The sequence below is a fragment of the Microcaecilia unicolor genome, chromosome 1 (genome assembly GCF_901765095.1).
Source record: "Microcaecilia unicolor chromosome 1, aMicUni1.1, whole genome shotgun sequence".
Classification (NCBI taxonomy): Eukaryota; Metazoa; Chordata; class Amphibia; order Gymnophiona; family Siphonopidae; genus Microcaecilia; species Microcaecilia unicolor.
In genome coordinates, this window is record NC_044031.1 from 155999788 (window position 1) to 156024298 (window position 24511).

At 40.0% G+C, this 24511-nt stretch overlaps 1 protein-coding gene across 4 annotated transcripts in view; it reads left to right on the forward strand.

Moving 5' to 3' along the window:
• The window catches only part of HDAC9 (histone deacetylase 9), a 966297-nt gene extending 950458 nt beyond the window's left edge, over positions 1–15839 (forward strand). For all 4 annotated transcript variants that reach the window (XM_030201548.1, XM_030201558.1, XM_030201539.1 and 1 more), the window contains one exon: positions 12674–15839. In XM_030201548.1, the coding sequence (XP_030057408.1) occupies positions 12674–12991 (318 nt within the window). In that variant the 3' untranslated portion in view covers positions 12992–15839. The remainder of the gene's footprint in view (positions 1–12673) is intronic.
• The last annotated feature ends 8672 nt before the right edge of the window (positions 15840–24511 follow it).

A 24511-nucleotide genomic window follows, 5' to 3' on the forward strand; every position in this document is an offset into this window, starting at 1 on the left:
ACTTAAAAATGTTACTTTATGCTGGACTTTTTGTATTTAAAGACCTTTCTATGCATTTAAAGTGCCTTTTAGAAACTAGCCCAAAGAAAGAGGAGAAAAGTCTCTGCAAGGAAGGATCCAACCAGATGACAAACCAATGGAGGAGGAAAACAGCCACAAGGTCTGAAATCATGCAATCCAATATTTATTGATCAGTTGAAGATGGTTGATGTATAAATAACTTGACATGGCCGTGTTTCAGCAGATATTGCCTGCATCAAGGGTCTGCTGTCTCCCAGAATGATAATTTTGTAAACAGAAGTAAGGAGTCCTAAAAAGGGCTAAAAAGGTAGACCCAAGTGAAAGCTTGAGTGTAAGCTTCAGTGGGAGGGCAGGTTTATGCGTTGGATATTAGCTTTATATTTCTTTACTTCTGTTTACATATATTAGCATTCTGGGAGACAGCAGACCTCTGACATAGGCAATATCTGCTGAAACATGGCTGTATCGGGTCATTTGTGCATCAGGCATCTTCCATTGTTCAATAAATATTGGATTGCGTTGTTTTGGACCTTGTGGCTGTTTTCTTTCCTCTTCTGTTTTATCACCACTGTTTTATAAACTAACCACATGGGTTATTCATGTAAATTACATACAGTGATAAGGTGTGTACTCTTATATGACCCAACTGTGGGGTGTGGGTGGAGCACACGGTTGACTGGCAATTTACATATAAAATACCTAAGTTGTGAATACATTACATACTAATATTTACATCTGTGTGTTTATAAATTATAAAATGGGCAAAAAATAGGTGCTCAATTGGCTTTCACACATATGTAACCTGTTATAAAATGACCTCCCATGTGTTAATTCATAAGGTCACTAGGTGTAAAATCAGGTTTTGTGCACTTATTGTTTTTTAAGGTGTGCTAAGCAGCAAAGTACACCTTAACAAATACTCATCCTTATAAGACATTGAAGGAGACCTTGACTTTGAATTTAGTGTTGGTCTTGTAAGAATCATAGAGAAATACGATCTGGCTTGAAATGGCTGACCAGAAGAGGTGCTGTCTTCCAGTAGTGTAAGACATTTTAGGCACACTTGAAACCAATATTTAGAGCAATAGTAAACAGATATGGGGGACAGGAGCTAGTGCTGGAATGAGTTTGGAAATGTATATGCTTATTTATTCAGAGTAGAAAAATAGCAACTGTGTAATCTGGATAAGCATATCTGAATTTTTTCTACCATTGAGTACTATGTACTATACTGTACTACTGTTAGAGGTCACTGGTGCCATTTTGGACCTATTACTGGCAAGGGGACTAGGGATTGTTCTTGCCTGGACCCCACTAAACCCCCAGGAAACTGAAAAGTAGGTAGAGGGAGGAGGAGGGTGAGTTGGTACAGTCTAACAGAGGGTTACATATTGAGGAGTATTTCCAGCATGAGAAGTGACTTCCATGATAGCTCCCAGGTGGATAGAATTTTCGGGTGACAGAACTTCTGGGTGGGGGTGTTGGCATATGGGCAGGGGTGCTTTACTTTCACTGTGGCTGGCCTCTTCAAAATGTAAACCAGGAGTGTCCCAAGATGATGGAATAATGCTGTTTGAGAGATAGCTCACAAGCAGCAATATTCACTTACCATGAGAGTCAGTAACCTGCAATACTGAGCTACTGCCAGTTGATGACTCCCATGGAAAATCAAGATGTGGAAAACGCCCAACTTACACTGCACCTTAATAACTTCACCTCATCACTGACTGTGAGATATGAGCTTTTTAGAATACTTATTAAGTGGTTGAATCCATTCTGCACATAAATATTTCCTGTTAATGATTCCCACTGTAGCTCCTCGTAACTCTGGGCAAGTCACTTAGTGGCCCTTTTACTAAGCCATGTTGGTTCCCTTTGCGCGCCCAATGCGCACCAAATTGGAGTTACTGCCAGGTTACCATGTGGCCCTTGCAGTAATTTCAATTTTGGCGCGCGTTGTGAAGAATAGAGCTGTCCTATTCTGGGTAGGCCACTAGATGGCGCTGTTCCCATAGAAATGGGGGGAAATGTCCAGGATGAGCCACTAGAGGGAGCCAGTAGGGGAATGTCCAGGTGGAGGTTGCTAGGACCAAGGGGAGTCCTGGGCTGGAAACAGATGTAGGTGGTTATGGGCTGGGTCCTGCCTGGAATTAGGGGGAAGCGCTGCGTACGCCTTGTAGCGCTATAGAAATGCTAAATAGTAGTAGTAGTAGTAGTAGTAGGAAGAGCCTAAAGGGGTGGAGGAGCTAATTAACCACCTTAATCCTGCCTGAGTGGTGAAAGAGAGGAGAGGAGCTGGAGACCTGGCAGCTGGAGGAAGAAGATCCCCTTGTAGGTACTGGCTGAACTCTGTGGACTTTTGAAACTCTCTGCTGAAAAGGTGACAGATGCACTAGCCTCTGAGAAAGAAAAGTAAATGCTTTTGTTTGGCTGTTTGAACTGTGGAAGTTTGAGGAACTGCTTTAAATGTTTGAATTGAAGAAGAAATGTTTAAGTTAAAGAAGGAATAAGCCATGAAGATTATGTTAAATGGCAACTAATAAAACCTTTAGTTCTGAGAAGCCTGGTGTTGGTGAACATTTGTGAAAGGTGAAGAGGAGGCAGAGAACTCCCCTGTGTTTGAGGCAGAGTCCTGGTGAATTACCGAGAAGTGTAGAGCCCAACCGTGACTGTGTGTGAAGGAAGCTAAGCAGGGTCAGGGCCTGGAAGGGTGACCAGCTCACAGCGTCCACTAAGGACGTCTGAAAAATGTTTTGTATTTTCTGATGCATGGCAGCTACGTACGTCAGGTGGAATTTGATGCACATAGACCATTACCCCGTGGTTACCGCATAAGACCTTACTGCTTGGTCAATGGCTTGGGGTAAGGTCTCAGACCCAAAATGGATGCGTAGCAATTTTCATTTTGCTGCAAGTACATTTTCCGCAAAAATGTTAAAAAGGCATTTTTTGTAGGTGTGCTAAAAAATAATTCTCCATGTGCCCAAAACATGCATTTACACTACCGCAGGCCATTTTTCAGCGCACCTTAGTAAAAGGACCCCTTAACTTTCCATTGCACCAGGTACAAAATAAGTGCCTGTATATAATATGTAAACCGCCTTGAATGTAACCACAGATAGGCGGTATATCAATTTTTCATCCTCTTTCCCTGTGCTACTGGCTGCCACATATCCCCAAAGCAAAGTAGATCCATCCAGTGCTTAATGATTGACAAGATATTCTTCTTCAAATGTTTCATCCTTCTTTTTTTTCCAAGTGTATCATGTGTGATTACAAACTTTTTCTGAATTATCAATGTTTGCATTTCCATACATTAGACAATAACTTTTGTAGTGAGGTCATAGATTCCCCCAAGAAAATCATTGTTATATAAGCAATGCTGCCATGTGGATCTGTGGACAACTCAAGTTAAAAATTTCAGCAGGTCAATTGCAGATATAATATTTAATTATTTTTGATGATGCCATTTTAAAAGGCATTGCCGGCATTGTTTTGCAAATCTAATCAGTTTTCAGGCAGTTCTATCAGAAACCGTTCTTGGCCTTCCAGATCGTGCCTTGCCTTCAACCATTCTTAACATTTCTTAGCAATGTTTCTGACAGCTGAAATTGCTAACTGGCGGTTATTTAGAGACTGAGTATAGACTTTCCCTCCTTTATAGCAGTGAATTGTCTTCATTTCAAATTCTCAGAGAGCTTTATCTAGGAGCCCATGTTTGTTGAAAGTAATCAGAAAAACAATCCCTTACTAAGAAGATAGAAGGATCAGAGTATTTGTTGAACTGTGGAATTGTCTTTGGCCAGTTGAAGGCTTAATCAGTTAACGTTTTGGACTTTATTTACAATTTTTAAAAATAGTAATGAATCAACTGGAAGGGCATTCAAACTTTTGCCTATATTTTATTTCAATTTTTATTATGTTTATGAGGCCATTTTAGGCTTCCCTGGCATTTACAGATGTAAATACTGGTGTTTACATGAGTAGATGACCTATGAATATAAACAATTTTGGAAAAGCTACTACTTACACGTCCAAATCTACAATGTTCAGTTTTGAAGCGGGTGTATTGTGGGCATGATTTGGACAGCCTGTAAAAGCATGTATGTACTTCTGATACTGGAACTTAAAGTTTAGTCAGCAGTATTTTCATCTGCTCAGAGACATACATTAGTGTCAGCTAACTAATCATTTGGATCTAGGGTTGCTGAAGTGATTGAGGGGTCAGTTTATTTATTTATTTATTTGTTGACATTTTTATCCCACAGTTCTAGATTTTTCATGTCTAAAACTACCTACAAATTCCCAAACTTTAGAGTTCATAGCTCTACACTTTAGTTGTCTCCCCTTGGGCAACCAGTTTTGTAAAATATAGTATTTACATATACAAGCGTAGATTTGGAAATCACTACTTACATATTCAAGTGAAGTTGTGCTTTTTATAAACTTGTACCTTTGTAAAATAACTATTTCCACTTTATGAGGGCTCTTTTACCAAGCCACGGAAGGGCTACTGTGGGCTTGGTGCGTGGCGATTCGGCCCTATTGCCGAGCTACTGTGGGAGCCTGGCAGTAGTGTCAACTCCCAATTCACGGCAATTCTGGTGCCAAAAAATTATTTTTAATTTTTTAGCGTCGGGGTGCTTACCTGGCAGTGCTGCCCAGTAACCACTGGATTAGTGGAGGAGACCTTACCGCCTCTATATGTTAAGCATCTTTCTGACCTCATATGCACATTTCTAAATTAGTTACCTTATTCTCAAACTCTTCTTACTGTTTTACCTATCTGTGTTCCATCTTTGTTTATACTCTACACTATCAATTAAAATGTTCTATTATGTGTTGACATTGTAAGTAGTATACTATGCCATACTTTGTATTATTATTTTAATATTTTTACTGCTGTAATTGTCTGTTGCTCATATTTGATTTATTCTTACTGTACACCACCTTGAGGGGCTATTTTACATAGCGGGCTTACCGCTTGCTATAAAAGAAAGTACTGCCGGGCTACTGCAGCAGCCTGGTGGTAGTTCCCATGCCCAGCGCTCCGTCATATCCGGCGCTACAAAAATATTTTAATTTTTGTAGCACCGGTGTGTACCCGGTGGTAATTGGGCAGTGCCACATGCTGCCCAGTTAACGCCAGGTTAGCATGGGAGGTTAGCATGCCACCTCAGTGGGTGGTGGTAAGGGCTTCCCCCTTGAAGTGGTCACGAGACAAGTGCTTCACTTGCCACATGGCCATTTCCTAAAGAAAAGAAAGACCTACCTTATACCCGATGCCAGCGCAGGCTCCCTTTTGCCGCAGCTTGGTAAAAGGGGCCCTAAGTGAATTCCTTCAAAAAGGTGGTAAATAAATCCTAATAAATAAATATAAGGATGTGCATTTGTTAGCATACATTAGTTTGTTGATATGGTTTAAAAATTTTAGCGTGCCCAAAATCAGTTCAGTGCATGTAAATCTTCTATAAATTAAAGGGGTTGATATTCAACACAATTTAACCAGTAGAAATAGCTCCTGACTGGTTAAATCACTTGTTTAGGGCTAACCAGTCATTTTAAGCATCACTTAGCCAGTTAGTACTACTGAAAATAACCAGTAGCACCTAACTGCAAAATGGCCGTTATGGGGGCATTCTAGGGCTGAAGTTGACACTTGGCCGGTTAAGTGCCGATATTCAGTACTTAACTGGCAAGGTTAACCACATAAATAGGACCGCAGAAAAGTCAGTCCTGTCCTTATAAGGTAACTCACAGCTGGTTGTGGGGTCCTTTTACTAAGCTGTGGCAAAAGGAGGCCTGCACTGGCATCAGTGTGTGTTTTTGGCGTGCGCTGATGTCCCCTTTTACCGGGTAAAAGGATGGGGGGGTGTAAAGAAATGACAATGGGGCAAGTGAGTAGGAGTGGACCCGGAAAACTCATCAGCCGAACGTAGGTTGAAGTCACTTTATTCAGCACCAGATATGTATATGTTTCGACGGAACTACCGTCTGCTTCAGGGGTCATAGTTTATATGTTCTTGTACCAGCCATAGAGCTGGTGTAAATGCTTATGCCTAAATTTCAAAAGACAAGGGGGGGGGGGGACTGTATTCAGATCACAGGAGGTAGCCGAGCTGCCTCCTGTAGTTAGTGGTCAGCCCAGATATTCAATGCCGGGCTCTTTCTTGTACCCGGAATGGAGTGGAGGATTATCCTAATGGCTACTGCCGTGGGTTGAGAACCTGGAAGCTGGATTCTATTCCCACTGCAGCCTTATGATAAATGAAGTGGGTTGAGATCCTGGGGAATTATGTTCGATTCCTACCACATCTCTTTGTGACCCTGGGCAAGTCACTTAACCCTCCATTTCCCCAGGTATAAATAACATTTAGATTGTGAGCCTGTTTGGGACTGAAAGTACCTGTACAAATACTTGTGTGTGAACCACTTAGGTATATACAGTATATAAGTTGTGAAATAAATATCTGGGTGTTTTTTGACTGGTTTCAACTTAACTGACCAAGCCAATTACCCATAAAATGAGTGTATGAATGAAGGATGAATATATGAATTAAGGATGAATGGTTATTTTAATATGAGATTTTGATATGTGTAGTTATAGAACAATAAGTTAAGTAATTAATAATTGTGTGTATATTTGTTTAATATTAATAAAGATGATATGTTAATTATAAAAAATATTTACATTTTCCTAATTTGTAGCAGCCTAATATGGCTGCCAAACTTAGCTGGTCACGCACTGAATATTTGTGGATAGCTGGTTATATCATGCGATGTAACCAGCTATCTGCTAAGCGCTCACCAGCAATATTCAGCGGGAGGTAGCTGACTATCTCCTGCTGAATATTGCCGGATAGCTCATTAAGTACCATTTAACTGGCCAGGAGCCATTCCTAGCTGATTAAGTGATTTTAATTATTGGCCAGGTGATTTATAATCTATGTGCTCTGCCCAAACTGAACCCAAACTACAGCTGTGAATGCTTACCCACAAGCAGTGGCGTTCCTGGCCTGGATGGCACTCGGGGCGGAGCGCCGATGTGCCCTCCCCCCCGGGTGCAGCACCCCCCGCTAGATGACACCTCCCCCCCTCCGGCGAACTGACACCCCCCCGGGTGCACGCCGCTGGGGGGGTGCCGTGGCGCGCGCCTGCTCCTCCGAGTTCGCTAAACTTCGTTTGTTCGCTGCAGCTCCCTCTGCCCCGGAACAGGAAGTAACCTGTTCCGGGACAGAGGGAGATGCAGCGAACGAATGAAGTTTAGCGAACTCGGAGGAGCAGGCGCGCGCCGCGGCACCCCCAGCGGCGTGCACCCGGGGCGGACCGCCCCCACCGCCCCCCCTTGGTATGCCACTGCCCACAAGTGTGTGCCATTGCATCTAGATGCATGCTTACAGAATACTGCTTAGCCAGAAATTACTCATTTATATGCATATAATACAGTGGAACCCCAATATAATGCTATGATTGGGACCTATAAAATATCATTGTGTTAAATGCGGGGTCGCGTTATAGTGGGGTCAATAGAACATGAAAACAATTGCACCAAAAATTGATCTTTTGCAAAAAGAGCTGTATGTAAAAAAAGGGGAGCCAAGACATGATTGCGTTATATGCAGATTTGTGTTATTGCGGGGCATTTCTGCATGTTCTTATAGAATTGCCCCCAAATGCATCAACTCATATTGTCTTACTCCCTTCATCTCAACAGAGGCTCATTTGCAGACTCAATCAAACATGTTTCTTTTTCGCTTTATTTTTCTCAGTACACACACTCACCTTCTACCCAGCACAGACGTATCTCCCTCCAAAGAGAAATTCACCTCCTTTGCTAACAGGTTCTCTTTCACCTCTGTATGGACTTAGACTTTGTATTTATCCTTTTCCAGATGAGCAATGCATCTCTTGCAGTCTCCATATTGTTTTCTTCAGCTTGCACGATTTGTCTGAACTTGCTTGGCAGCATTAGGTATGGAGTTGCCAGAGTATATTGTGGAATACTGAAAAAAGTCAGTGTTGCTGCATTTCTGATGCTTTGTTGGCACAGGTTTCCATGTTCTCTGTTTCCTCCATTTTCCATGAAGTTTGCATTCATTTAGCAGAGGTTTGGATTCCTCTCTGTAGTTTCAGCCTTAGACATTGTTTGGTGAAACCATTTACAACTAGTTGAATCCAGCTCCTCCGATGTTACCTTTCTGCTAGCCCTCCCTCCTCATTTTGTGCATATAAATATACACCAAAACCAAGTGGTAACTGAACACAGAAAGTCTCACGGGAACAATAACAACATACCTAAAAGTGGGGAAATGAAGGAAGGCTGGACAAACCACTGTTTTTCCTATGTGAAGGAGATTAGCACTCACGCTTTAGCAGGTACATTGACTCTATCTGAGTATTTGGCGTTTCATTGCCCAGTGTGTTTTGTATAGAGTATCAGTCATGTATGGATGGTTTTTCTAAAGACCACATCATCATTTCTACTCAGCTACACAATCTCATTTTCATTCCCATATCATTAGACTCCTGAGGCAGGCACATTTGTGCTGAAACACGGTGCCGTGTCCAGTCTTGAATATTGATTTGAGTCTTCATTATTGATTTTATTATGCATTGTCTCATATACATCACAACAATAAATTTTATCTGTTGATCCTGTGGTTTGTCCAGCTTTCCTTTTTCCCCCCACTTTTTGGTGTGTTGTTTAAATATACACCCACATACAGTACCCAGTGGTAGGTTTCTGTACACTGCAGAAAGTGTCTGTTACTCACTGTACCAGATCCAAATAATAGTTTCTATAAATGACACATACCTCCTAATTCTATAAAAGTGACCAAAATTGTGTGTGCAAATTTGGGCATGTGCCCAATTTGAGTGTGTTAATTTAATTGAATAGTGAGCTAATTAGCACCAATAGTTGACTTTTTAACAAGTAAGTATTGGCACTAATTAGATTTAATTAGCACTTGTGTGCTTAAGTTTAGACAGGAGATCCGCACCTAAAATTTATGTGCAGTCTGAAAAAGGGGTTGCAGAAATGGGAGGGTCATAGCTGTAACAGAGTGTTCCTAAAGTTTATATATATTGTTATAGAGTAATGGGTATACATTTGCACCACGTTTCAGTTGGTGCAAATGGCTTTGCCTAAAGTGTATGTATTTATTTATTTGTGACTTTTATATCCCACATTATCCCAAACAAGTTTGGGTTCAGTGTGGCTTACAATAAACAGTATAGGATACATAACAAAGAATAATACAGAAGAAAGTAATTTGTTGTAAGAATCCAATTTTACAATACAATATCATAAATATACTGGGATAGCTATGGATGTTTAACATTTAGAAAATCTATTATGAATGAGAAATTAGACATGAAGCAAAGAGAAAGTTAATGGTAAATAGAGTAATAACCAATTCAGGTAAAAATCAATTGTTTGAGATATGGTCGTTCTTTGTGAGGGTTTGTTTGAATAGGAACGATTTGAGGATTTTTGCGGAATCTAGTATATTCCTGTATATTTCTTATTTTTGGTGATATGGAGGTCCACCATTTGGTTCCTAAGTAAGTGAATTCTGCAGAGTAGACAGTTTTGTAGATCACTTTTTTGCAATTTGGGAGGTATAGTCTGAGATAATTTCTTGCCTCATATTTGGTGTTTCTTTGAGGTAAGTTTATTAATGGTACCATATAGTCTGGAGTTGTGCCATTTAGGATTTGAAAGATAAAGGTACATAATTTGAGGGTGATTCTCGCTTTGATGGGAAGCCAGTGTGCTATTCTGTAAACTGCGTCTAACTTTAAGTGTGGCTTATAGAACTAGGCTTTTTTTTTGCACCATTATATAGAATTTAGTCTATTCTTTAGAAGTAAGTCTGTCCATATGCATGAAATCATTAATCTTGAGTTGTATCAATGCCAGGAGGTGGCTATAAAATATTCCACTCCATAGCAATCTTTCTAGCATGACAGTATCAGAGCTAAGATCAAATAACAAAAACCCAGTCAGTAGATTCTACATTTGAGTTCTACAGGCTCTGATATTTAAGAGTACCCAGATAAGGGCTGCTCCCTGGAGCCAGTCAGTGATTTTCAGCAGTATTATCCAGATAATTCTGCTATAAATCATTCAGATTTGACTTGGGCTATCCAGATAATACCAGGGCAGTACAGAGGTTGAGCCTGTGTGGAGAAGCAAACTGTTCAGATAGCAGTGATATTCAGAGCTACTGTCTTCGTCAGCTTATGACAGCAAACAAGCCGTGCTAGGTTTACTGGATAGTTATGCAGATAACAGCACTGAACAGAGCTATGAGCTGGGTGGCTGCCATCACACCCAGATACTCAGTACCAATATCTGGGTATTTGTGTATAGGTTTAAATTCTGTGGTTGACAGCAATTCATGGTTCACTGGTAAACTGATAAATATTCTTTTCTTATAAATATTTTGGGGGCAATTTATAAAGTGGTACCTAGAGGTAGGTGCCACTTACGTGCATCCAAGATGTCACTGATTGACAGTTAGTCACCTATGTGTAGTTGGTGCTATACTGTAAGATAGTGCCTAAGTGCTAGGGGGTCTACATGTGGATGGAGCATGGTCGAACCATGGGCATCTCTCCCACTTAGGTACATAGGGGCCGATATTCAGACCTTGGGAGGTGAGCCTGGATAGTGAATGCTGGGCCGTTTCCAGTAACCGGCATTGAATTTCTGTTTGTTTGGTTTTTTTTGGCCGCTCTGAACATAGCTGATTAAGGGGCCCTTTTACAAAGTGTCGATAAACCCAACGTGGGCTTACCACACGCTAGCTCAGAACTACTGCTGGCTCAACACAGCCACCGGCGGTAGTTCTGCCTCGAGTGTACACCATTTCCGGCACACCAGAAATGTTTTTAAGAGTGCAGCGCTAACCTGGCGGTAATTGGGAATCGCCGCGCGCTGCCCATTTACCATGGGAGCCCTTACCGCTACCTCAATGGGTGACCATTTTTTAGGGGCTTTTTACCCGGTGTAGTAAAAATGGCCCTGGAACACAGGAAAAATGGCCCCTGCCACTACTGTAGGACCCTTTTTTTATTTTTATTTTTTTATTTTTATAAACACAATACAACTGTGTTCACATACAAATATCCAAGGCTTCCAATTGTACAAATATTATAAATCAGAGACAACATTATGAGCCGCTATGTCTATCTGAACAAAATCAACTGTATGGGACACACTACGTACTGCATTTTCCACTCCCCCCCCATCCCGCCCCCCCCCCCAGCCATATTCCAATCAAGCCACTCTTTACCCGTACCATAACTCAACATCCACACCCCATTCTCCGCCCCCCTACCCTTTCCTTCCCCTTCCCCCCCCCCTCAAGTCCCCTGTAAAGGTAACACTTTTAAACAGCCTGTCCATAGGCTGTGATACTGTTTACTAGCAATCTTTGCTTAGTTAGAGTAAATACGACAATCATTCTCTCCAGCTGTTCTCATCTTTGTATACCACACGTCAACCGGGATGCTCTCCGGGGAAGACCAGAATTGCAAAATGGATTTCTTTATCAGCAATAGTGAAATGTATATGAATCTCCTGACCCTTTTTTCCACAGCGTAGTAATAGGACCTCTACATGATATTCATTGGCTAACCAGCTAAGCTGTAGCATCCAAACATAGGCCTGCAATTTATGCTGGTCTATCTGGCTGCTAAACTTAGCCAGTCAGCCAATGAATATTTGTGCTAACCAGCTATGTCGCACGACATAGCCGGTAACTGGGCTAGTTGCTAAGCGCTAATATTCAGCCGAGATAGCAGGCTATCTTCTGCTGAATAATAGTGGTTAATATTCCAACAGTGGTTACAACAATGTGGTAATAATTATCACTCTGTGATGGAGGAAAAAGCCTCTGTATCACCAGTCCAGAGTCCAGAGTTTATTGTATTCTGGTCTACTGGGTAAGATCTTGATAGGCTAAAAACCTCCTTGATGTAATTCTCTCTTTAAATTTTTTTGTATAGCATAACTTTTTGTCTTAAAGCATCAAGCACTTATCATAGTGATTAGTAGAACACTAAGATAAGTGCTTGATGCTTTAAGACAAAAAGTTATGTTATACAAAAAAATTTAAAGAGAGAATTACATCAAGGAGGTTTTTAGCCTATCAAGATCTTACCCCGTAGACCAGAATACAATAAACTCTGGACTCTGGACTGGGGATACAGAGGCTTTTTCCTCCATCACAGAGTGATAATTATTACCACATTGTTGCAACCACTGTTGGAATATTAAGTAGTGCTTGAATTTAATCTTATGGTTGAGTCCTACAGATTAGTAAAAGAATAATAGTGGTTAACCAGTTTAAGTCTATTTAACTGACCAGGAGCTGTTCCTGGCCGGTTAAACAGTGCTAGATATTGGGGGGATAGTTTATAGAACACATGGCATAAGAGAATGTGCCAGTGCTGAATTTTTGCTAGTACTCAATAATGAAATCTTGGCACCAAGATGCCATTATAGCATTGGGGATAAGTGTATGGTGTTAGAGTATCTAGACTGAGGCATTAATTTAGAATTGCCCTTTTTGACTTACCACTGATTGACCTTTATGGTGATGTTAATATTTTCAACATTTTATTTACTGCTCTGTTTCAGATGCTTTCTAAATCCATTGAACAGCTAAGGCAGCCTGGCAGTCATTTAGAGGAATCAGAAGAAGAGCTCCATGGGGATCATCCTATGCAGGAAGATAGGGCTCCCTCTAGTGGTAACAGCATTAGAAGTGACAGCAGTATTTGTGTGGATGACAGGATAGGACCATACCTCGGATCGGTGAAAGTGAAAGAGGAACCTCCGGACAATGATGGCGAAATTCAAACCCAGCAAATGGAATCTGGGGAGCAAGCTGCTTTTATGCGACAGGTAATAGGAAAAGATTTAGCTCCAGGATTTGTAATTAAAGTTATTATCTGAACATATAAAAGGTTTGGATAGGCTTTGGAAGAAATCCCTATCATCTGTTAGATCCATTTCATATTCTGAGAAGCTATACATGTCTTTTTTAATTTTTATTTTTATCTATAATTTAATTTTTTTTTGTTTATCTATAATTTAAAAAATAGTTCAGCTAATTTTAAGGCCAATACTGAGAAGAGCTTTCCTGTTGCATCCAACTAACTTAGATATATCACAGGAGTTTACTCCTGTACAGTCATTTTATTTATTTATTTATTTATTTAGACAAATTATAGCCCATTCAATCTAAGAATTCTTGGTGGATCACAGATAAAACGTACATAATCAAATACCAGAGCACATTAGTACAATACAACATACGGATGTTTAGACAATCTTTCTCCATCTTAATTGTTAAACTCCATCTAGAAGCTTCCACCAGCAACAGTAATACAGTAACATACCATAGGTCTGTTGAAACAACATTATTTTAGTCCTTTGTTACATACCTTCACTTCGTGTGTTGCTCTTATTGGTAAAGGCAGGGAATTCCACAGCTTTGGTTCTATGAAGATGGAGGATCGATATTCTTCCAATTTTACAACACGGAACGAGGGTATCTCTAATAGGGCCATCTCAGCTGATCTCAGTGCCCTGGGTGTATATTAGCCTCAGATTGTATATTGTCAGTTAATTATAGTAACTGCTGGTTTGTTGAGATCGATGACTGCTGAAGTCTCTTTGCAGTTTGATTTATCAAATCTTTACATCCTTGAATTATGTGATGTCTCAATGTGCTACTGTCATCTGCTTGTATATATTGTATCATATGTAGTCCTGAACACTGTTAAGGGTAGTGGTGTTTATTTCAGCTGAAAGGTCCTTGCTGATACACCAACAGTCCTAGGCTAGTGTATAAGCAATCGTTTCAAGAAGCAAGAAATGAAGGTAGATAAAGAGGTACGGTAAAGGAAGGAGCTGTTGAAAGTATGCATCCTTTTTTTCCTTTTGTATTATGTAATTATTATTTGATCTGGGGTTAGTCTGTCATATTTGGGTATATGGACTTTTTTTGCAAAACGAATAAGGGGCAGAATGATATGCCAGGCATCAGACACCTGACTGTGGTATTTCTATAAAGCAGTGGTGGGAGAACTATAATTGCCAGATGGTACCCTGGGTTGAACAAGGGAAATAATTCCATCAATTGTCATAATTGTTGTCAATAGGGATTTAATCACAGCCATGATAACATAGCAGACGATAGGAAATGAACGTGCTAAAGAGTATTTCATAGCATAATGCTCATTCAGGTGAAGTCACGTGCATTAGTCCGTTATCTACATGCCTGTAGAAAGACAGCCATGGAAGATAAGTCCAGCTCAGAATACAGTGGAAGCCACTGTGTCTTGAAACCGATTCTCTTTGTTAGGTTCCTGCTGTTCTCCTGCAGAACAGTGGTTCTGTGAAACCGAACAGGAAATGCCTTATGCAAGCAGGAAGTCCAAGTGATTCATTTACTGAGGAATGTAAGAGAAACAAAAATGTGTGTGTAATGGGTGGGGGGTGGGGGCTGCTGTTATTTTAAGTTCTCTGTTTTTAAAAGACTTTTAAAAGGCACACTATGAATTGATTTATTGTTAAAGAAAATAAAGTGATTTGGGAAATTGCAAAGGAGACTTTTCAAATGAATCAGTTCCTTCATATTTCTTTTGATATATTTGCCTTGTTTTCTAGGTTTCCTTTTGTTAAACTAGATTAAAAACTCATTATCCTAACCCCTGTCTTTAATATGGATAATCAGCACTGACCTGGAATCCATGTCAGTTTCTTTTTATTTCCTATTTAAAACGTTTATATTTCTAAAGCTAAGGTACGTTAAGGTGCAGTATCCTGTTCAAAAGGACATAGTTGTTTTGCCAAATGTAGAAAACTGAATGTATGTTACTAGCATGTGTTGTTTACTTCTTGATCTGAATTAAAACAAACAAAAAAGCTTTCTTATAAAGTGTTCCAGCTGCTAAAGATACATTATCCTTTTTTTGTTCTTGAACCACCTTTCTACCTTAAAAACTCTTTAAATATTTTGACATTTCAATGCTATTTGGTCCAATATAAGGTGTCTTAAACAGAAATGTGGCATGCCCATGCAGTAAGGAAGACTGTTCTGCTTTTATAAGAGATCTCTCATGGGACACCGTTGACCACTTCATTCTTTTAACTTCCCATTTGCATATGATCTGCGTTTGTAATTTTATGTCACTGAAGTAAATTCAGATTGCAGGTTTCAGAGAGGTTGATTGAAACATTTCACACAGCCAGTTCATGGTGGTATATCAGATGATAATTTGCTGGAAAAAAATATTAATCAGACTGCTCCAATAAAACTATTCTGGTGCATGCACACTAATACTGGATAGGAATGGGCTGTCAGTGACATAGAAAATGTCAATGACATGTCATATGTGGTTACAAGTCATTAATAAATGAAAACAAGCAGAAAAAAATACACTATGTTTTTCCATTTGTCAATAATAGGGTGCACTATTTGCAAAGAAGGTGCACTATTTCAGAAAGGGTATGCACTCTTTCGAAATGGTGCCTGCATGTGCGAATTAGTGTGAGCATGTGCACACTATCAAGAAAGTGCACTCACTGTTTTCAGAAATGTTCTGGCTGCCCATCCCTAATACAGGGTCAATTATTCAGAATGTCTTCAGAGGGGAGGCAAAACCCAGGACTAGCTAAACCATGTGTATGTTGCCCTGACACCCTATTCCATTTTTAGTTCACTTAATTTTGGGGTACGTCTACTAGAGTGAGTGGAGGAGTGGCCTAGTGGTTAGGGTGGTGGACTTTGGTTGTGGGGAACTGAGTTTGATTCCCACTTCAGGCACAGGCAGCTCCGTGTGACTCTGGGCAAGTTACCTAACCCTCCATTGCCCTGTGTAAGCCGCATTGAGCCTGCCATGAGTGGGAAAGCATGGGGTACAAATGTAACAAAAAAAAAAAAAAAGCATAGCACATGCTACCACAGGACTTTCTCATGCACTAAGCATATTTCTAGTGTGCCAGGAAATAGAACAGTTTCAAGAACTGTATTTCTTTTTCAGGTCATGCACTAACGTTCACTTTAGCACGAATGACCTAAAAAAAAAAAGGTAACATGGGAACACTTCTCACCTTCTATTTATAAGGCGGTATGGATGGGCTTACCAGTTAGCGCATGCAAATGTCAATGTGCTGCCTGAATAGTGTGTTCATGCCAATTCTCCACCCCTGACATGCCCCTTTCCAACAATATATACAGAAATAAAAACTACACATGCTTAGTGCATGCAAAAAGGTTGCTTCCTGAAAAATGCTTTAACGCATTTTTGTGGGTAAGCACTTTCACACACACAGCACTAGATTCTACACATGATGCCCAAAAAATCAGCGCAGAAAAAAAGCGCTATTCTATATGCCACACTTAAAGTTAAGCACGGTTTATAGAGTAGTGCTTACGCCCAGGAATTTCGCCTAACTTAGCCATTTGCACTAACTGAAACATGGTAAAAATGTATGTGCCTAAATTAGGCGTGTATCCCCGCTATTCTAACAACACGTGTAAGTGCTAGGAACATCCCCATTGTGTCCCATGACCCTCCAATTTCCTTGCCCCCTTTTTTTTACTCATACATAAATTTAAGTACAGATCTCATATCTAAATTTATGCACATAAATTCCAATTAAATCTAATTAGTGGCAATAATTGCTTGTTAAAATGCCAATGTATTGGTGCAAATTAGCTTGTTATTCAATTAAGTTGCGTGCACACCCAAATTTGCACACACAATTTGGGGGGACTTTTACAGAATTAGGGGTAGGCACACATTAGAGCTTAAAGCCTTTTTAGTAGACATATGTCATAGTACCCTAATTGAGGGCCCCTTTTAGAAAGTGGTGATAAGCCCAACACGGGCTTACCACTCGCTAAAAAGGAAGTACTGCTGGTCTACCGCAGCAGCCTAGTGGTAGTTCCCACCCCCAGAGCGCCTTCATATCTGGCGCTGGTATGTATCTGCTGGTAATTGGGCAGTGCCGCTCATTGCCCGGTTACAGCCAGGTTGGCGTGGGTGGCAGTAAGGGCTCTCCGCTAAAATGGTCCCATGGCTATTTCCTGGTTAAAAAGACCTACCTTTTACCAGCTGAGGTAAAAGGGGGCCTCGGAGCGCGTCAAAAACATGTGCCAATACCAGCACAGGCCCCCTTTTGCCACAGCTTGGTAAAAGGAGCCCTGAATATTTACTTCACTACTTGGCTAGATTGGAAACAAACAAAAAATGCTATTCTTGAAAATGTCACATACCAAAGCACACCTAGCTCTGCGTTGTGTTTGACTTCTCACACAGCCTTTAATTCTCAAAAAAGGGATAGTGCATCTTTTACAATACATTTTATTTTGGGAAGGAGGCTGCTGATAAGCAGAATTTTGTACAATGTGATTTCCAAAACATGTAAAGACAGAGTGTATCTATTTTATAATGTCATTCAGGAGTGTTGCATAGGCAGTGGAGTTTAATTTTGTTCAAATTTGATAGCCTCTGAATTGAGTTGAGCAACTACCTGGAACAAGTGAAGGGTATACTGGTTTTAAATACCATATTTCTAATTTAAAATGTCTATGACCTTTTAATCTATTGTATTTATTATAATTTACACCTTTCATGGTGACTTCTTGTTTTTCTGTTGTAAATATATTCTGTTTGTATGTTTCCTTTTTTTGCCTTCTGTTATGAGTCTATTCCTTTCTCAAATAAAGTTTTTTTTAAAAGATCCCCTTTCATACATTTGACTTTGTGTAGACTTGATCACTTTAGTTGATGCTTTATTTTGTATGTACACCCGAATGCACTTGTTACACACTGGTGGTTATTTTAGAAGCTCTATTCATGTTTTGGACATCTGAAAACTGGCATTTAGACATTCATATTGCATGGATGTCAAAATCCCGATTTTATAAATCCAGGCTATGGACATCTAAAACTGCAGCAAGTCCATATGACAAGAGGGTGTGGTCTGGGTTTTGGGTAGGACTAGGGAGGGGTCAAAATATAGACATCCAACTCCTATCACAAAAGATGACGTTGTATTTAGATCTAATACTTGGCACATCCAGATTATAGAAAAGTGCTCCAATTATGCAATTATCCTCTGAATAGAATAAGCAAAGTCTCAGGAAATATTTTTCTGTCCCTGGGGGGGCTCACAATAGTTTTAAGAAAAGAAAAGAAAATTACAGTGGGATTTGAACTAGCAACCTCTTCTCTAACTATGAAACTATTCTTCCACATGGATATATGTGTACCCATTTTATAATATGGACATTCCTCTGCCACCACAAAGACATCCACATCCCTTGTTTTGCCCTGTTCATAGTTTGTACATTTAAGGACTCCTTTTATTAAGTGGTGGTAAGCCCAACTCGGGCTTACCGCTCGCTATACAGGAAGTACCACCAGGCTACTGTAGTAGCCCAGTGGTCATTCCCACCCCTAGCGTTCTATCATATCCAGTGCTACAAAAAAATTTATTTTTGTAGCGCTGGAGTGTACCGGGCAGTTATTGGGCACTGCCGCATGCTGCCTGGTTACCGCCGGATTAGTGTGGGAGCCCTTACCGCCACCTTAGTGGGTGGCGGTAAGGTCTCCCCCCCCAAATGGCACGCAGCAAGTGCTTTACTTGCCGTATGGCCATTTCCTGTAGGAAAGAAAGACTTCCCTTTTACCAGCTGTGGTAAAAGGAGGCCTCTGCACGCGTGAAAAACACACACCGAAGTCAGCGCAGGCCCCCTTTTGCCGCAGCTTGGTAAAAGGGGCCCTAAGTTTGTAAAATGGATGTTCATGCTGGAAGTAGCCAGCACTTGGACATCCATTTCTCTCGTATTTTAGAATAGGCAGTATGTGGGCAGATTCTGTTCTAAAATATATGAGGAATAGATGTCCATAGGTGATATCCTGACTTGGAAACCCATATTCTGAGTTGAACATCCTTTCTAAAGTGCCCTTCACTGCTGGTGAAAGAGCTGATTTGCTCGTATCCAATAGACTTATCCAAAACCTGTTCTTTCCTATTATATTAATCTGAACAAAGTCTTGCAAAAAAATGATAACATTTGGAGAGATTCTAAAATTGGTCTTGTGTGTATGATCAAAAAATGAATAATAGTATAATGCAAAGGACTGCTGTTTCAGAGTATACCAGTTTGTATCCCCAAATCTTTGACTATCTTTTCTAGAAATGTATCAAAATAATAAAATAGTAGATGCTCAATGTTGTATAGGTCAGCTACGTCAGAAAAGGGAAGCACAAGTTGGGAAATTAACAATTTACAGCTTATTTTACAAAAGACTCACTGAAAATGAATCCGTTTATGAAATACATATACAGCAAAAACACACATATTACTGCAACACATACAGAAGGAAAATAAGTACATAAATAATGCCACACTGGGAAAAGACCAAGGGTCCATCGAGCCCAGCATCCTGTCCATGACAGCGGCCAATCCAGGCCAGAAAAAACATTTTAGAAATAAAAAGCTGCACCCTTAGAGGCTTTCATACATCAAATACTGGCACCTAGATTTGTAAGTGACAGCTATTTCTACCTATACATGTAAGTCCTATATCTAAAAGAAGCCAATTAAAGAAGCATGGTCCCAAACTCATAATTATTATAATTAGGATTATTATTTGAGGTGGCTTTTAACAGCAGAGAGGTAAGCACAATTGCCTTCTCAATCACTTTTTCAAAGCCCAGGTACACATGGCAATTTGCCCACCATTATGCATGGCTCAGAACCAGTGTAAATGATGACAGGAGTATTTTTTAAAAGTGTATTTGTAGTGTTGCTGCAACACAGGAAATAGACACTTACTTATAAAGGATATCCAAACTGTGCCCAGAACTCGCCCACTTAAAACCTGTGTTTGTCACAGGAATATATGTATAGATGGTGACTTTTTAAAAATTCTCTTTATTTTCACATGTAAACCAGCATGTTTACACATGTAAATGGCACATGATCCTTCCAAATTGACCTCCTATATGTAATGGGGTGAAAAGAACAAGGAGAGAAGCAGCTAGAGTGTCACATATGCGTAAATGTTCTGCTAAAGATAATGAAGAAAGCCAAAAAGAAAGGGAAAAAAGAGGAGTCTTCACCTGGGACTTAAATGTTATTTGAAAGTAACAGCACAACATCTGGAAGATAGGATACGTACCCCCAAATTCTGCATAGGTCGTCCGAATTTGTGCACTCCAATTTGAGCATGCAGTGCAGATTTGAATGCAAGTTAATTATTTAGGGGTCCTTTTATGAAGCTGCGGCAAAAGAGGGCCTATTCTAGCGTTTGTGTGTGGTTTTTATGTGTATGAGGCCCCCTTTTACCTCAGCGGGTAAAAGGCAGGTTTCACTTTTCTTAAAGAAATGGTCATGTGGCAAGTGAACCACTTGCCGCAGGGCCATTTCAGGGGGGGAGCACTTTGAGGTGAGGTGACGGTAAGGGCTCCCATGCTAACCCAGCGGTAACCGGGTAGCGTGTGGCACTGCTCGATTACTGCCGGGTACACATCGGGGCTACAAAAATTGAAATATGTTTTGCAGCACCGGAAATAGCATGCTGAGGGAGAGAACTACTGCTGGGCTGCTGCAGTTGCCTGGTGGTGCTTCCCTTTTAGCAAGTAGTAAGCCCCACAATGAGGCATTAACAAACAATAATTGGAGTTAATTGGCAACAGTTTGGATTTGCGTACACATCTGCTCTAGTCGCTGTTCTATAAATTTGGCGCCTAAAATTTTTAGTGCACAACTCAAAAGGGACATGGTCATAGGAGGGTGGATTGGAGGCATTCCTAAAAGTTAGGCACAATGTTATATAATACTGCCATTTGCGTACTCATCTACTGAAAATTAGGCTTTGGCATTTACACCAGGTTTCACCAGGGGTAAATGCTGGCACCTAAGGTTAGGCATGGGAATCTGCTCTGAGTGCTGTTCTAGAAAGGACGATCTGTGCAGAGCACCCTTTATAGAATATTTGTTTAGGGCGGATCCTTCTGGCACCGATTTACCAATCCAGCCCTTATGGCCCAATATTCAAAAGCTCTTATTTGCAGGCACTACCTGGCTAAGTGCCCTATCCATGAATTTTCATTTGCACTATACAGATAGTTGTGCTAAAAATTCTTAGACTCTCCTACACTATCAGGGGAGTGATGGTGTCGAGTGAGGGCAGAGCATGGTCATTTCACCTAACTCTCTGAATAGTCTGTAATATTCAGCCACTGTCTGGATAGCACTGCTCATAGTTAGAAGAGCAAAAAGACTGTCCCAAGTTAAACTGCATAGCTTGTCAGATAGTGGCTGAGTATCAACGTTATCCTTTGAGGTAGTGCCTCACACCTCTGAGTGCATATAACTTTTTTCAGGTATCAGTGCTCAGTATATGCTAACTAAATGTTAACTGCAGTATTTGAATATTGACCTCTTAAGTTCTATCTATAATGTTTGTTATACTAGTATCCTTAAAGTATCCCTCCTGTGATCAAATACCCTGCACTGGAATTCTGATGTCAAGGTGATTCTTTCAGGAAATGACATCATCAGTCAGAGCAGGCAACTATAGCTTCATGATAACTGTTCTTAAAAGAATTATTTCAAGGCCCTTTGGATTTCTGTCATGCTATTTCTTAATGTTTTAAAAAGAGATTTTAGAATTGTTAAAATGAGAAGATCGGAGCTGGCTATTTTGGAACAGACTCACCCAGGTAAACCAAAGTGACCTTTGTTTTTGGAGGCACATAATTTAATTGTACGACAAAGTCTTACAGTGCTTAAAATCTTTAAATACTTTAAGTAAGAACAAGAGAAAAATCTATATTATTATTGCTCTTTCAACTTCAAAACATACAAAACCACAATTTATTGAAAGTGAAAATAGCCATTGAAAAAGAGAGGTCCACAGTTAATACAAGACAGGAAAAAAGCAAGTAGGCCTCAGGAATCAGTGTAGAGGGAAATCTTTATTAGAAAGGACTCTTTTCTCATTGTAGCTGAGGATATTGTCCCTTTCTAAGGAAGGGTCCTTTCTATAAATGTTCCCGTATTGTGGCTTTCATTGCATGAATCAGTCCCTTTTTTTCTGGCCACAGTTAATACAAGGACATTTTTCACATTAATATATTAATAAAGTATCACAATATTAATACTTATAGCAAGAATATAGCAATGTGAAATAATAGTAAATGAAAATAAAGTATAATTACTTCATATAGAAATACAATTTAGATAGCAGATTAATTGTTATCAGATAACTATTATAGTTCTATGGCTGATGTTATAATGCAGGATAGAATAATTTTGATCTACTGTATCTAGGAGATGAAAATGACAGGAAGCCCCATTTTGCAGAAGTCTTTGAAGTAGGAATTGGGATGTTCACAGTTTTGTGAGTATTTTAGAAAAGGCTCTTCTGAATGCAAACCCTTTTGTAAAGTTCATATAGAGGGGCATTTTCGATATGACGTCTAAGTCCAACTTTGGACGTTTTGCAAACAACGTCCAAAATCTGAATAGGAAAGACGTTCATTTTAAAAAAAGAAAAACGTCTACCTTTTTTTTTTCGAAAATACTGTTTTGAGCAAGGTTTTGTGATTTGGATGTTTTGCTCTTTGGTCCACTTTTGGAAAAAAAAACGTCCAAGTTCAAAACGTACAAAGTTATTTAGGGCACCTTTTTGAGCCTTATTCGTTTTAAAAAGAGGTCTAGTTCAAAACGTCTTAGTTTTAGTCCTGGACGGTTTTGTTTTGTTTTGTTCCATTATGGCTGAAAAACAAGTCTTAGGAACACCCAAGTCCCAGCTTGAACACGCCCCTGACACACCCCCTTGAGATTTGGACGCACTTCTGACGGACTTCATAGAAAAAGGTCTAAAAATAGGTTTTGAAAATGCTGATTTGGACGTTTTTTTGTGAGAAAAATGTCCAAATGCTGCTTTATGCCATTTTTTAGATGTTTTTCTGTTTTGAAAATGAGCCCAATAAGGATGCAGCAAATAGAAGTGTATTTACTGGCATGCACATTGGGTGCATCTCAAACATCTGCGTATTCAAAGAACAATTGATATCACTCAGCAGCTTCTATATGTAAGCACAAATGTTTTATATTTTCTATGTACATGCGCCAACAATTGTAAACATAAGAGCCACATTCCAATCAAGTGCAGTCAATTAAGGCGAGAAGCCCTGAAAGATGAATACATTTTAAAGGTGATAAAAATTACCAGAATGATAAACTCTATTGCACCCTCAGTCATTCATTCCAAGCCCTGCCTGAAATGAACAGCATTTTGAAATGTACGTATTCCTTGGAGGAGGTGTAAAAGCCAACAGAGAACTTTGTAAAATGAGAAATACATATATAGAAAGTAATTCTATAAAGAGGTGCCCAGAGTGTGACTGGTATGAGCTTATTTTATAAAGGAATGTAGGGGGTCATTTTACTAAGGTGTGCTGAAAAATGGCTTGCAGTAGTGTAGGTTAGGGTTTTGGGTGTGCACTGATCTATTTTTCAGTATGGCTGTAAAAAAGGCTTTTTTTTAATTTTTGCTGAAAATGGACGTGCGGCAAAATCAAAATTGCTATGTGTCCATTTTGGGTCTGCGACCAGCCATTGACCTAGTGGTAAAGTCTCACGTGGTAACCAGGCGGTAATGACCTATGTGTGTCAAATGTCACTTGGCGCGCGTCCGATACGCATGTCTGAAAATAAAAATTATTTTTCAGCTGTGCGTATCGGACATGCGCCAAAAATGAAATTACTGCAAGAGCCACACAGTAACCGGGTGACAGTACGGGTGATAACTTCATTTTGGCGTGCATTGGGCACGTGTAGATGCTTACGTGACTTAGTAAAAGGGCCCCTTGGGTCTTACTTTCCTTCATAGAATACTACCACAATAGGGAAAAATGCATGTATGTGCTGAGGTGCAAGCACCCATTTTGGCCATAGAGCAGGCGGAAGTGTGTATGCCTACGTTCCAGAGATAGGCACATAACTTATATGATCCTATAAGTTACACTTGCAATTGTGTGAACCACCCACAGTCCTCCCAAACTCAAGCTATTGAAGATATGCACGTGGTTACAGAATAGGGCATGGGCAGATTATTGGCACACACACTGATATTCTAACGTGGAGTGAAGGAATGGCCTAATGATTAGTGTAGTGGGTTGAGATCCTAGCGAACTAGGTTCAATTCCCTCTGCAGCTCTGTGTGACCCTGGGCAAATCACTTAGAGGTCCTTTTACTAAGTCGTGGCAAAATGTGGCCTGTGGTAGTATGGGCATGTGTATTTGGTGCGTGCTGGGTTAGTTTTTGGGAAAAAGGGCTTTTCTTCAATGGGCCGGGAAAAAAGCCTGTAGTAAAATTGAAACCACATATTAACGGCCTGAGACCTTAATGCCACCCATTGATCTAACAGTAAGGACTC